This window comes from Cygnus atratus, chromosome 1, assembly GCF_013377495.2.
Source record: "Cygnus atratus isolate AKBS03 ecotype Queensland, Australia chromosome 1, CAtr_DNAZoo_HiC_assembly, whole genome shotgun sequence".
NCBI lineage: Eukaryota > Metazoa > Chordata > Aves > Anseriformes > Anatidae > Cygnus > Cygnus atratus.
This window is the reverse complement of record NC_066362.1, coordinates 111443558-111458869: the sequence shown is the minus strand read 5'-3', so window position 1 is coordinate 111458869 and position 15312 is coordinate 111443558. Positions and strand designations below refer to the sequence as shown.

The following is a 15312-nucleotide window of genomic DNA, read 5'->3' as shown; positions in this document are numbered from 1 at the left end:
TCAGCAGCCCCTGCTATCTCACTTCATCCTTCTACAGCCAGAAATTACTCAGCAGACTGCCAGCAGCAGTTAGTTATAAAATACAAACCAAAGACAAGGGTTGGAAAGAGACAGAAGGTCCTTGGGAATTAAAAATCAGTTAAAAGATCGGAATTAAGGGGTGAAATAAATTACCAGCTTCAACAATGACAGAAAGATTCTTGGTAGCCTCCTTCAAAGATCTCTACTAGCAATTGTGCTGTTCAGTGTGCAACAATGGTCTGGAAGAGATTGAAAAGTAACAAGACAGCTTCTGGAGATGAGGCCAGATATTCAAGGTATTAAAATAAAAACCTGACTGTGAAGAGCTTTAGAAGAATCTCACAAAACTGAGTGATCTGGCAATGAAGAAGCAGAGGAAATTCAAAGATTAATGAATACAGAGCAGTGCATTTGGGGAATGAAAATAATCCTAACTAAACACACATGGTTATGTACTCTAAAAGCAGTTAATATTGTGGAAGGATGTTGGCATTACAGTGGACAGTCTTCTGAAAACATCAACTAAGATCCAAGCTGTGATCAAAGAGGCAAAACAGTGTTAGGAATCAATAAAATAAACCAGAAAAAGAGTTTAGAACAAAACAGAAAAGCATTATTATGGCACTGTATAAATCTATCATATTGCTACATCTTCCACTGTGTCATTCCACCGTATTTATCAATGGAGAGGAGAGGAGAGGAGAGGAGAGGAGAGGAGAGGAGAGGAGAGGAGAGGAGAGGAGAGGAGAGGAGAGGAGAGGAGAGAAAAGAGAAGAGAAAAGAGAAGAGAAGAGAAGAGAAGAGAAGAGAAGAGAAGAGAAGAGAAGAGAAGAGAAGAGAAGAGAAGAGAAGAGAAGAGAGAACAAAGAAGTGTGAGAGGGCGGTCAGAAGTGTAATGAAGTTTCCATTTAGCACCCAAGAGGCTTTATACTTCTCTTTTTTTATTTTACTTTTTAAACAGAGCTGCTAAAGCTTGTATAAAAATGGCATATTGTTACACAGACTGCAGTGAAACAAGCCTCTGCATATATATATAAGACAAACTATACTATGCCTAAGTCAGAAGATGGAGGTAGTAAAAAGTTTTCATCACAGTCCTGTAATAGGGCTGCAAAGTGCTGCCTCTATGGAGAGTACATAAGACAAGCAGCCTGAAAGCTGTTCATATCTCCATTGTCAGTAACAGAGGACCATACAGCAGTCAGGAATTCACTGGACCAAGCATTGTCTTGGTTATACCTCTGACATGTCAAAACCTGATTTGGAAAGAAAATATTCCTTAATATGTTATTATAACTTCCCAGAATATAACCTGATGGTCCTTCTGATAACAGCACACAATACATCGCTATTTATGCTCGCTCACCTGGTAATTTCTTTTCCAGTTGCTGCTGTTCTTCTTCTAATGCTGGTTCTTCTGGTAACCTTTGGTCTACAGATACTGAACTTACAGCAGATATGCCACTACCAGAACGTACTCTTCTGTCAATAAGAGGATAATTCTAAGTTGCTTAAAAGAACCTACACCTGCCGAATTTATGATTTAATGATGAAATCATAAATAAAATGCAACGATGTAATGTTTAGTGATATTTAATGTTCCCTCAGTGTTGTCCAGAGTACTTTACTGTGCAGTTGCCATTAAGATAACAGCACCCCCCAGAGTCCCAACAGCACACACTGGTGACCTAAGCACCCTAGTTCAAAGTTCACAGCATCATGCAGCTTACAGATGTGTTCAACTTTGTCACCAAGATCTCTTACTTGTGACTAATCTGAAGCTGGGGAAACAGTGAATTAAACTACAACAAAAGTTGCAAAGACAGAGAAAGAGCTCACTATACTCAAGCTGAAAACAAGACACCATACAGAAGAAACAAAAAATTATAATCTTCAAGAGTATACTTAACATGAAGCTACGATTGTATGCAAACATTTGTTCTATTGCTGTAGCTGTCTTCCTACCCATTTCTCCAAGAAAAAGTGAAATAGAGAAATGGAAGTACTGACTCAGTGCTACTATTCACAGATACAACTGTTTAAAAAAATGTCAGAATTTGCCACAGTGTAAATTCAGGGCATGTTTTGAATTCTAATACATCTTATTTGCTGTACAGAAATATAAGCCTGAACTACAACTCTTTAAATTCATGTAGCCAGACTGAGTAAGTTTTGGAAGGTATGTTAGCATAAAACATTGACAAAAACTGTATTCTTACAAGGACTTTTTGTAACAGAGCTATTTCCAGCATCCAGCTCTTCTAATAAAACCAAAAAATGCCCTTTATGCAGCACAAAACCAAGGAGGGTTACTTTTCAGTCTCTTGCCCTTTACACTCACAGGACAGCTTTCCCAAATTAAACAAAAATTTAGGAGTGAGATTCCAGAATTAAAACCAGTTACCTAAATGAAGGTGGAATATACTCTGGAGGCAGTACAGGTGGCAGTGGCTGACCAGACATAGCTACATCAATTAAGTGCATAGCCAGAATAAACTCTTCAGCTGTAAGTTTTCCATCTTGATCAATATCTGAAAGATTCCTTTTTAAAGGAAAGATACAAAAAATGAGTAAATTCTTAAAGATTAAAAATCACTGTTAAAAAGCACAATTTTGGTACATTCAGTTCCAAATTAATTCATTTTTTCCATTAGTTTTTCACACTATTTTACTTCTTTAAAACAAATAAAAGGCGAAAACCAAGTGCATCACTATTTCCCATATTTCTCTTGCATGTCTTCCTTGAAACTATCATTACAGCCATGGTTTCTACTTCTCTTGCTTTTGAGTGCTGCCTGTACTATAAGCTATGTAAATAATGTTAATCAATGGAGTTTTCTTGGACACCTTGTGAACATCCACTACACAATATTGTTCAAGAAAGTGTAGAAGTTTTTGATTTGGTATACTTCTTGCATTCCTGAGCACACATTTGCATTAAAATCAAAACCATTAATGTTTTAGCCTAGACAAGCACAAAAACATTTTATTGCCATGCATACAGAAAAAAATGATGCAGTAAGGCCACAGGATGGCCTAAAAGCAGTGCTCCAACAGGTTCATGAAATGTCCAAAAACACCTTCATATTAAGGTGCTTTTGGACAAAATTTAACAGCCTAAATATCAGCTTTTTTTCTCCAGCATGTTTCTGACTCTAATCCTAAAGGAAAATATCTCATGATACTGTGAAAATCTAAGGTGAGCAATTGATCTACGCTTTTGATTTCTCAAGGTATAGGACTTCGTTTATGGGATTTAAATTTAGAATACTACTATAGCCCCATTTGGTCCATACCTGTGTTACTGAGCTACTCATGCTGGGTCACAGAAACAAGCTGAGGCACAGGAACAAGCTGGTAGAATGAAAATCCAGCATGCAAGGATATAATTCAGCTTATCTAACAGTATGGGTCCATGTCTTTGTCCCTGAAACAGCTGTTACAAAATAGCTGACTTGCTGAACATCGGTACTTTATCTTGTGTGCCTATGAATCAGTGAATCCACCCCTAAAACAAGGTGAGTCTACGGCCAATACAGACTGAAAAGCCTTGCCCTGGCGGTTCCACTGCCAGAGAATAAAAGTCACGAAAGGGAACAATACCTAGGCCAACAAAGGCATAAAGTCTATTCCTTATCTCAATAGACCTGGCAGTTCTGAATGTCAAAAATTACAACAGTTATGTTTAGATCCTGGAGCATGCTGACGTCATTCCCCTGCCCACACAACCTACTTAAGCACTGGCAACAAGCACAGAATTTTCTGACTAATCATCTGCTGGATGATCAGGTTGCTATTTTTTCCTTATAGTAGCTTTGTTAGGAAACAGAGGAGAGAGTGTTTGTTTTTTAATATAACAAAAACATCAGTGCTTAGCAAAGAAAGTAAGTGCAACTTAACTACCACATTACAGTGACAACATAGTTGACATCCTCACACAACAGAAGTCAGACAGGTTATTTTGTTGACAGTGGTGTTTGAGGAAAGACTTTTAAATTATAGAGGTTAATTAGAAATAATTTGCAGAGAGAAACTGGAAATTAAAAATGTATAGAAGCAGTGTGAAAGCCATTGAGAAGTCACCAAAGATAACCATAAATCAACGGTAACTAAGTACCACCAAGTAATAAAGTAGAAACATTACACAGTAAATAGGAAAATATGACCTTCGAAAGTGTAAGGGAAAAGAGAGACTAATCCATGTGACAATAAGAGCACAATAAACTTTGGCAAACAAGAACTTGAAAGGAAAAGAGAAGCCAAGACACATACTGCTAAAATTCATGAACTGAAGTGCATAACTCCAGATCCTTGAAAATAAGCCTTAGAAATTCATGTAAAAGGCAGATGAGCCCCAAAGAAAGTATGGTTCTGGATTAAGTTTCCTTTTGTACTACCTGTGCAAATGTGTAACTTTCACTGGTGCTATATCACATACACTTGAGGATGTAGAAGACAGGAGGCTCAACATTTGGTCTGCCTGAAACCCCCATAATTGAAACCCAACATATAAAACACCTATGGGTATAATGTAAAATACATTCTTTTTGGTTTTGTGGAGTAATATTAATATAGGCATGGCAGTGCAGAGTGCAGGCTTTGTTTTTTAAAGTTAAACATTCAAAAGAGCAAAATATAATGATTTATCAGTGGAGAGAGATTGAAAAGAGAGGAGAAAAAAACAAGATACACTATAGAGGTTTAAGTACAGTTTCCAGTTGGGTAGAAATCGTTAGATTTATCTTTACCATATTGTAGCCAGCTGAGCCTGGGGTAAGCTTGACTGCATAAGAATAGTTCTTGCTTGTGGACCTAACAAATTAAAACAAGGGTTAATAAACATATAAGCATTTTTCTCCTTTTCTTGTATCACTGTGTAGTTATTGCACAAGCAGAGGTTCGTTTTGAATAGGTACCACCAAAGAGATGTTATCATCGTGAACAGGCTATACACACTGCTATCCCTAGGCCCCTCAAGAAAATACTAAAAATTACATAACCCTTCCCTACCCCACAACACTCACTCAGACATTTAAAAAAAAAAAAAAAACTATGAAAAGCAAAGAGATGCTCTCAGAACTAGTAAAACGAAGCCAGAGTGCTGTTCTATTTTATTTCTGAAAATGGATGGGAACCCCCATCAGCGGATGAGTCGAACACTGCAAGTAGCTGCAGAAGTTTTCACAAAACGCATTGTACCCTCCCTTTCCAAAAATCATCTCCCAATACAGGAAGAAAGTTAAGAAAAGGATACTAAATATCAGAGATCATTAAGGAGCTGGGAAATTTGAATAGAAAAATATTGTCAGTGATAACTTGGAGAGAGAAGAGTTTCTTGCCATCTAAACAGCATTTAGAATGCTATTATAATTGATCTTTTACAGTTAAAAAAGGAAACAACTATAACTGTTTCAATACCTGTTAAGTGTCCACTCATTGTTTTATCATGGCTATTGAACAGCTGTCTGTATTTCAGTCTTGATGACTGAGGTACAGCCCACTCTGCCACAGGAGGCACACTAGAATTAAAAAAGGGATAGAGGGGAGGGAAAAAAATACAATCTTACATTTAATAGCATGAAGTGACAAGTACAACAGGATGAAGTGCTGCACAGAGATTAAGTTTTATCCAGAAATGTTTCTTTTCCAAATATTCCCTTCTATTCCTGAAACCACAACAATTTTGACTTCATATTTCAAAGCATTTATCATGTCTTTGAAGCTGTTTTTTGGAAAAGATGAATGATGGGCCTAAGATTCTTGCTGGTTTTGTTTGTTCGTTTGTTTGTTTTTCCTTTACTAGCAGAGAAATTAAGTAACCTAAACGGTTTAGAGGAGCTAAAAGCTTTTACCTAAACATATGATAGGAAATGCACAGTCAGTGGAAGTAATATCTCATTGTACCCTGTCTTTAACTGCTAGTCTGACGAGTCTTCATACTGAAAACCAGTAAGAGTAGTTTTTCTGTCTTTAAGCACATTCAAACTTTGTACTTTTTTTTTTTTTTAAGGCAAAAAAAAAAAGATTATACAAGCATTTCTGAAAGCATACCAAACTACTGCGAAAAAATTGAATGGAACTGAACCCGCCAAATCCATTTTCCCTGGTCCACTGAGCAGACAGTGGAAAATTTAATATATTAAATATATTTATTTTAAAAATAATCATACAGTTGTTAATTTTACTTATGTTTCCACACTAACAGGAGAGTGCCGGTGCAGTAGTATACAATACAAATTATGTTTATGGAATCATATGCTTTTCTAAAAACTAAGTTTTCAAGAGCTTGCAAATTATATCAACACATACTGTAAGAGCCTATTATATTTCAATTGTTCATTACTCATCCACATTCCTTGTAAAACCACAGTATCCTATGAAATCCTGAAGTAGTATCTCAGCAGGAATTGATTTCTGCAAGTAAGTATTACTTCAGAGAATAATTTTGTTAGAGAAGTTGTTTTTCTAACAAGGAGGAACCAGATACACATGAATATTCATTGTACAGCATCTTACCTGGCCACATCAAACGATTGTGCCTTTTGCAGTTTTGTGTTTAGCTGCGATGCAGGACCAGATCTACTAAAGGAAGAACTCTTTGGCAATGTGGCTGTAAATAAGAAAATGCATATATTTTTTAGTATTAGCATTTTAAACCGTAGAATTTCAATGACATTCATTTAGTTCCTAATGTAAAAAAAAAAAAATATGGTTCTTTTGATAGTATCTTTTTAAAAAATATTAAGTATTTTAAAGTAATACCAACAAATAGCAGTACTTCAATAGTTATAAATAGATAGCAACAGACCAATTTCTAGTTAACAGTTTACAGGCAAGCTTGATTTATCACACTGTTGCTCAACATGACTGACTGTTACAGTATAGCATATACATTCTTCTAACAAGTTTGCTAACCAATTACATTGGGCTAAACCAAAGTACGGTTCTTATCCAAAACCATTCTTTAAAATAAGTTAGAATAGCTAAGTCCATGTCTATTTTTCTCCGGATCCAAAGAAAATGGCAAAATAACTTGTTAATAGCAAGAGAGTAAAGAATTTCAGTACATAGCATACCAGGATGAGCAAAAGCAGGCAGAGGCTGTATAACAGCAGGAGCTCCGTTAGCCAGGGGAGGCACTGCTGCTGCAGGAACAGAAGATACTAATGGCGGAGACATTCCTACTACTGGAATTGATGCCATTGGCACTGGGGCAACAGTTGTAAGAGATGGCATGCTGGCAATGCCCCCAATACCTACGGGGGAGAAAAGGAGACATTTTTTCTGACTTAGAGACTCCTAACGTGACATAACGATTTACCGGCAGCCTGCAAGCCAGCAGTAAATGCAGAATTAAAGAACAAATCGAAATGGAAACTTCTACACACCCCTCTAAAGAACTCTTACAGTCTGCTGCACTATTACCATGGCAGGACAACATAAAACAATGTCGAGGGAACAAAATACCATTTTATAATGTATGCATATAAGATCACACTGGATGCAACACTGACCAAAAAAAAGTAAATTAGCATTTGCTGAAGAAAAGAATTGTTTCCCTTGAACTAAATGAAGAGCAGTACTGTCAACTTCCAGTGAGTAATGAACCCGAAGTCTCCATGTAGCCACAGCTGAAAAGAACAAGCTTCAGGATAACTGCTTGCAGACTATTATCAAGATGAAACAGTGCAAAGCTAATAGGATAAAGCACAGTAATGAGTATTTTAGGTGTAAGCACAGTTGCATGGATAACAGGGAGCATAAGGAGGTCCAGTCATGCCAATGGGAAGAATGAGGCTGTGTGCAAGCAGCTAAGATCAAGTTTACAATGAATAACAAAAAAGAAAATCATGGATTTTGCTGTTTTTTTGTGTTTGTTTTGTTTTTTTTTCGGGGGGGGGGTGACTTGATTATGCCTTTTCTCGCTTAGAGCAGTATTTGTTTTGCTCAATTTCACTGATTTCTTACAGTCAGAAATAAAAACTATAAAATTTGCGTAGCAACAACTAATCAAACAACAGGACTGTATGCTGTTTATCAAGTGCATTGCTCCCTTTTCATAATGACGGCAGTAATTCTCAGGCACCATTCAACCTCAGTTACAGCAATGACTAAACCAGAAAGGTAAAGGACCTCTCACTACAGCAGAATATCAAGGTGTCAAACACGAGGTTCAGCTTCATTTAGGTATTTTCAACATAGAATCATATAATCATCAAGGTTGGAAAAGACCTTCAAGATCATCCAGTACAGTCATGAACCTGACCTACGGAGTCCCATCACTAAACCATGTCCCTTAGTGCCACATCCACACATCTCTTAAACCTTCCGGGATGGAGACTCCACCGCTTCCCCGGGTAGCCTGTGCCAATGCTTGACTACCCTCTCTGGGAAGAAATCCTTCCTGATATCCAATCTAAATTGCCCCTGGTTCAACTTGAGACCATTTCCTTGCCATCCTATCACTTGTCACTTGAGAAAAGAGACCAACACTCTCCTCACTGCAACCTCCCTTCAAGTAGTTGTAGAGAGCAATGAGGTCTCCCCTCAGCTTCCTCTTCTCCAGATTAAACAACCCCAGTTGTCTCAATCACACCTCCTAAGTCCTGTCTTCTAGCCCCTTCACCAGCTTCATTGCTCTTCTCTGCACATGCTTGAGCACCTCAATGTCCTTCTTGTAGTGAGGGGCACAAACGTGAACGCTGTACTCAAGGTGCAGTCTCACTGGTGCTGCATACAATGGGACAATCCCTACCCTGGTACTGCTTTTCCCTTGTCTACTAAGCGGGTCATCTGGAAGGAGATCAGGTTAGTCAGGCAGGACCCGTCCTTCATAAACCCCTGTTGGCTTCTCTATCCTATTTTACCTATTCCTTTCCTTGAAATGATGGTGAACTTGGCAATACTAACCACAAGAAATGAATCAGCAGTTGTTCTAGGTCATATCAGTGACGTGTTCTGCTTTTAGTTCTAAAACTGAAAGCAGAGGGGTGCATTACCACCCTGATTTGTACAAAATCAAGAAAAACATATTGCCAAAGCTGGAGATCCCTTAATAAAAATAGAGATTAATAAAAATAGTTTAAATAAAAACTCCATTACTTTGGAATGTACTAGCCCTGCTAGGTGGTCTATCTTTTTTTTTTTCTCAAAAACACTTCTATTTGGAGCATATGGGGAGCAGTATAAGACCTAAAGCAAACAGGACCCCAGCTTACTTTATTGAGTTTGGTTGGGTGCTAAAAGCAAAACTCAATGACATTTTTCTTTTAGCATATGCATGCAAGTTAAAGTATTTGTTTTTGTGTCCAAGTACCACTGTTTCAGAAACTGCAAAATGAAAATCAAATTACACTTAGGTGCTATAATACAAGCTAACCAGGAGGACAACGAAGAGCTTACCAAACCCTGGTGCACTAGGCAGAGCAATAGGTGGCTGCTTCATGACAGGAGGCAGTGCAGATGGGAGTTGATAACCTTGTAGTTTTAATTTGATAAGTTTCATAGCTATTGAGAACTCCAGCTGATCCATCCTCCCATCATTGTTCATGTCAGCTAGAGCCCTACAAAAATACACAATTTTCACAGTTAGATTCTTTAATTATGAACTTCAGGAACTGACCTAGAAGCACGCATACACACACAGGCGTGTATTATTCAAGACTAATTAATTTCCACTCCAAAACAATTATACCATGCTAAAAACAGTCATCAAACAAGACACTGTTTAAACCAAGAGTTTCTTGATTTCTTTCTTGGAGTGGCAAATAAATATTTTTAAAGCCACTTTTCAACTCTTAGAGGAATTACAGCGAAGCAACCTGAGAGAAAGGACTAATGTAGTTGTACTAAAACTTTGTAAAAATCACACGAATAAATCTATGTGGCACTACAAACAGCACCACTGGGAATCATATGACTTAGTCTGCAAATTAGTACTTTATCTACACTTAAAACAAAATGTTCTTTAAATTTGTGCAATTTACTAAGCACCATTATATCTGCAAGTGTACAATTGGGTTTTCAGTTAAACAATAATACTCAAGAAAAAACATTGAGCCTAGATCTTGAATAGGCTTTCATTTAGAGTAGTCTGACTTAAATTGTCTTCTTTTTGTTTCTTCATTCGATGGTTAAAAAAAACATGCTCAGCAGGGAATGGGATTGGGTTGGTGGTGGGGGGTAGAAAGGGGGAGAAGCAGGAAGAAGAATGTTGGTTCCTGCAGTTGCAAGCCAAAAAATACAGTAAATGCACATTAATAATGTAATCAGTTATAAGCTGAGTTTTTCAGATTATGCTTATTTCTTTGCATTCATTTGAAGAATTAAGTACACATTTCAGTGTTTTAATACTATGCATTTTTAAGCTCGTGTATACATTACATGTCATGGACAGGACAACACAAAGGACCTGGGCAGTCTAATTAAAAAAAGAGCTTTATTTCTTGATCAACTGTCCATCAACAAAAGCTTTCATCAATGTATGCCAAAAGTTATCAAGAAAGTAGTGCAATAAATGACAGTTATTTATAATTGATACTTAAAGAAGTAGATAGTTTGGTAAAAACAGTGGTAAAGCATTCAAAACCCGAAAACCCTCCCAGCCTAGCCCCTCCCCCCCCCTCCAAAAAAAAAAAAAAACACACTAGGAAAACTCAACAAAGAGGTAGATCCCAGCAGATCAACTACAGATGAACCATGTATCTTAAGAGTTTCCCCCGGTTTAAGCTGCCTACTTCCCCAAAACTGGAGACACTCCAACCCTTCCTAATATTTTTAAGACATTTTCAGTAGTGTAGCCAACCTTGTGACATTGGTGGAGTAAGACAAAATAACTCAGAATCTGGCAGCAGTATTTAAAGAAGGAAGTCTTATGAGTGAACTGTAGACTCTGGTGCTTACAGTTAGAAAGAAAAATATGCATTGCACCACTCCCTTGGAGATTTTGAATTAATACATATATTCCATTAGAGAACAAGTTTTGGCTGTGCAAACATGTAGCTGTTGTTTCCCGAAGCTCTGTATCACAGGGAAGTTTGATTTACACATAAAAGCTGACTACTTTTCAGCAACTTTAGACTTCGCTTTAATCTCATTTAGTCTTTGAAAACCTAAATTTGTAGCCAAAACTGATTCTGGGACCCACACAGCATAATGCAATTTGGATTCAAGTTTCAGTCATATCACTTAGTATGTTGTTTGTTTCACAAATAATCAGTTAAAAAGATCCTACTACAGCAGTCAGACTGCAATTATGGTAGTCCAACCAGCAGAAGGAAGAGAGAAGACCAGCACAGCAAACCTGGACCAAGAGAAGTACAACTTTGGAATGAGTATTTCTTTCTTGCAGAGTACCGCTGCTCTAGAGCCTCAGCCTCTGATCACTCTTCCACGAAGAGCAAGCAAAACACTGGTACCTCCTGATGCAATGGCAGGCTAAGTTAAAATGGAAATTTAATATTTTAGTTTTCCTGCAGCTTGCAGAGACAAGTGGGAGAACCCTAGTGAAGCCACTCTCTTCTGAGTGGTAAGGTTAGATGACAGTAATTGTTAATAAAAAATGTGTATTTTGAAATGCAAAGTACAGTTACTTCTAGAGAATAGGTAAAATGCAAAGTAGGCTTCTCACATTTTGTTACTGAGGTTATCCACATTCTGTTAATTCTTAAGAGCAACAGCTTTCTCTGAACATAAAAGTACTAAGAGTTTATCAGTTTCCAGAATATATGCCACAAGACACTATACAAAAGTTTCTATACAGATTGCATGTATATAGTTCTTCCTATAAAATGAAAAGGGGATTAACCTAAAAAAGACATTTGCATCTCTCTGACATTTTCTCTATATCAGAAATGTTTATTTCAACTTAAAGTTCCTGTAATAAGCCCTAATTCATTTTGAAGGAATTCATAGTTTAACTATGACAAGAAAAGAGACAGAATTGCCATTCTTACAACAACAGCTAGCATAAAAATGGCCCACAACATGTTGCAGAATTTTTGCTGTTCAAGATCTTCTCTCAGGCTTACAAGGAAGGGTATTACTCAGGATATTTTAATTTTGTTCTTCACACACCTTTTACTTTTTAGAACCGAAACAGTTCATATAACGTACATTAGTCACCACCTATAAACAGTGACATTAGGTTTCTAAAAGTCCCACTTGGGAGAAATAAGGCTGCAAGTCTTACAAACCTGAAACATGCTAGGTAAGATGAGGCAAAAGTTATTTGGAGTGTTAGAATGTCAGAAAATGGGTAACTGTATTTTTGAAGTGCTCCCCTGTGTGGGTTTTGCATTAGAAAGTAAACCAACATATAGTGAAAAAATACTAAGTGTAGGATAGCTTCACTAGAAAAATAAGAGTGCTAAGAACAATGGAAACCAGAAGATAATTAGCTACCAGCACGCTCTACACCTTTCCAAAGGCAACTAAAGAAAATGCAAAATTATTAAATGGGGAAAATGTGTGTTTGTTTGTGTGTTTTTAATGAAAGTTTTGTTCAATGCTTGCTTAGCCATTCTTCTGTCAGATGCCCAGTGGAAATGGGAGAGTAAAATCCAGGCTTATACAGCTAGCAAACCTGTGGATGTGCATACAAAATCAGAGAAAATAATCTGGAGAAACAACTTTTTTGACTTCAATCATCAGTGGTCCTCCCAAGGAAGACACCTTCCTCAACAGAGAAGTCAGTCAGCTCCGCTGTGACCAACTGGCACCAACAACTCAAATAAATAGTTGCAATGCTCCTTACACCTCTGCACTTATGCAAAGTAATTACATGAGATGTATTTATAAGCCATTTGTTCAATATAAGTGGCTTCTACACATGCAACTACTTTGATTTATAAAACTGGGGGCTTTCCATCACAAGCAGAATCTCTGAGACTGTCAAATACATGGCCATGAAAATGCAATAAGAGTAAATACTTGTCGCGCTGTAGGCAGCCTTGATTCTCCAGACACTAGCAGCATACTGCAAGAACACAGTCTTTGCATTTAACATGAGAAAATATTAACTGACCAGTAATAAGAAACTTTGATATGCACCAGCCTTACTGCTTTCACTGAACTCCTTTCACTTAATCATCAGTAAGTTTTAATTTACTGTCTGACCTTCTGTTCAACTCATTTACACCAATGGCTTTGTAATTTTATTCAATAGCGTGAATTTCAGTAAAAAAATTTACATACATGCTACAGAATTTATACGTGTTTTCACAGCTTGTTAACAAAAATCAGCTTTGGTCTGACAAAATCTTTAGTGAATAAATAGGACAAATTTCCATTTCTAATTATTGAACCTAGTTGTCATGCTGTTAGATTACAGTGCTACTTTGAATAAACATCACCTTAAATCCAGCAAGCGCCTGACAGTAGACACTAATTACACTGTTCTGCTTCTAATGAAATTTGGAAAAATGTAATGTCCTCAAATTTGCTTCATTTAAGGTCTGGCCGGAAACTAGTGGAGAGCAGTAAATGAATTAAACACTGACCAAATATTGATTATATTTCATAGAACATGCCTGTGTTTACAACAGGGGTTTTCTAATGAGAAAAACTACAGCAGACTTCATCACAATGCTAGATTACAGGTGGTGACAAAATTCTTCCCCTACAGATCTTTTCCTGCTTCTTTCTCTCCTTTTTTTCTTCAGAATGCAAAGACAACTTGATTATTTCTGCATCTATTAAAGACAGAAACTAAGCACGCAAGCATTTTTGTCCTTTAAATGTGCTTACAATTAGGCTACAAAACATCCACCTCTATGAAAATTACAGTGTTAAAGCAAGGAAACACCCTGCAGTTGAAAAACCTGGAATTATTTAGTTTCATATTCCCATATTAGAATATACAATCCCATACTGTGTCATAAAATTCAGGCATAAAAGGAGAAATTACTTTTTTTTTCATCATTCACTTACGCAATGCATGTATAGTAAGATCTACAACTCATAGAATTGCCACCCCTTTATCTTTCAGATCCACACTTTGATAGAAATTTAAGAAAGTGTGAGCTTGTGAGGGAAGTGTATGTCAGGAAAAGGTAGTGTCACCTGACAGTTTTAGTCTGTCCTGAAAAAATAAAAACCAAATAACTCTAAACACACCAGAACAGCTGGCATTGATTATTTTAGTTCCCATTTAATTCAAGAGAGACAGGCTACACAGAAGATGCTTTTTGAGGCCAGCACTCCAGAGAGCTTTAGAAGACAGCCAGGTTGTTACCTACTTAAAAACAGTTATTTTTCAAGCCATTGCTGTCTCAATTCAATGCTTACTTAGAGGCTTTTGAAAAGAAAAGAAAAAAAAAAAAACAGCTTTGGATACTACAAGGCCTGAAAAGGGTAGATTAGTAGTACACATGACATATCACAATAATTCCAGTAGTTTGCTCCACCAAGGACATGGAGACTTCTTTTTTCTTACATGAATGCTGTGTAGAATGGACACAGGAATTCTCAGTGCTAAAAAGCATGGAGCTACTGTTTTAAAGAACATGAGTACTAAGGAAGCACTGACTAATAGCAGAAATTTAAATCAGATATACTTTTCAGAGTGTCATCTTAGAAAACAATTACACCAACTGCAGAATATCCTCAAAGCAGCCCTTGAAGAAGAAAACATTTAACTGATACTTCAGCTAGGTAGTATTTCTTGAAGTTCTAGTAAAAACTACTTTTTCGTGATTAAAAAAAAAAGGCAATTCAATTTTACTTAAAATGTAAGATTGCTATAATCCTTATACAGCTGACTTGAACAAAATTCTCTCACTCATGAGATAATATGTTTGGAAAGTCAAAGAGAGCTTGATTTTTCTGCAGAAAGCTCAGAAAGCTGGCCTGTCATTCATTAGGCCAACCCCCCTGCAATTCCTTTCCCAGTTGTTTTTTTTCTATACAAGAACTTCCATAGCCAACAAAACAGATGGAAATTTGTATTAGCATAGGTTTGTCTACATAGAGTTTTAGGTAGCCTTTTGTGAAACAAATGCTAGGTTCTTATCTTGCAGACATTAATATAATAAACTGTATTCAAATAAGTCAGCTCATTGAGAATAGGAAAATACTTGCAACATACAATATGCCCATGATTCCATATTTTTAGGATCAGAAAATTAATCTGAAGACTTGTACAAGTTGCTCTAACTCAGAATAGTAACTTTCCTTTCTTTAAGAGTGTTTTACCTTCCCTTCTCTCCCTCTATTAATCACGTGCTATATAAAGTAAGCATTTCCATCTATTTAGGAAATACTGATAAAAAATATTTTATGTAGATCTTATCT

At 36.8% G+C, this 15312-nt stretch overlaps 1 protein-coding gene across 8 annotated transcripts in view; it reads right to left on the bottom strand.

The window, feature by feature from the left end:
• The window catches only part of ITSN1 (intersectin 1), a 127634-nt gene that overhangs the window by 73413 nt on the left and 38909 nt on the right, over positions 1-15312 (bottom strand). For 6 of the 8 annotated variants that reach the window (XM_035545846.2, XM_035545848.2, XM_035545850.2 and 3 more), the window contains 7 exons: positions 9424-9584; positions 7098-7277; positions 6538-6631; positions 5440-5540; positions 4770-4833; positions 2426-2563; positions 1388-1503 (listed from right to left, as the gene is read on the bottom strand). In XM_035545846.2, coding sequence (XP_035401739.1) covers positions 1388-1503; positions 2426-2563; positions 4770-4833; positions 5440-5540; positions 6538-6631; positions 7098-7277; positions 9424-9584 — 854 coding nt within the window. The remainder of the gene's footprint in view (positions 1-1387; positions 1504-2425; positions 2564-4769; positions 4834-5439; positions 5541-6537; positions 6632-7097; positions 7278-9423; positions 9585-15312) is intronic. The other 2 variants (XM_035545853.2, XM_035545851.2) reach the window with 1 other exon arrangement.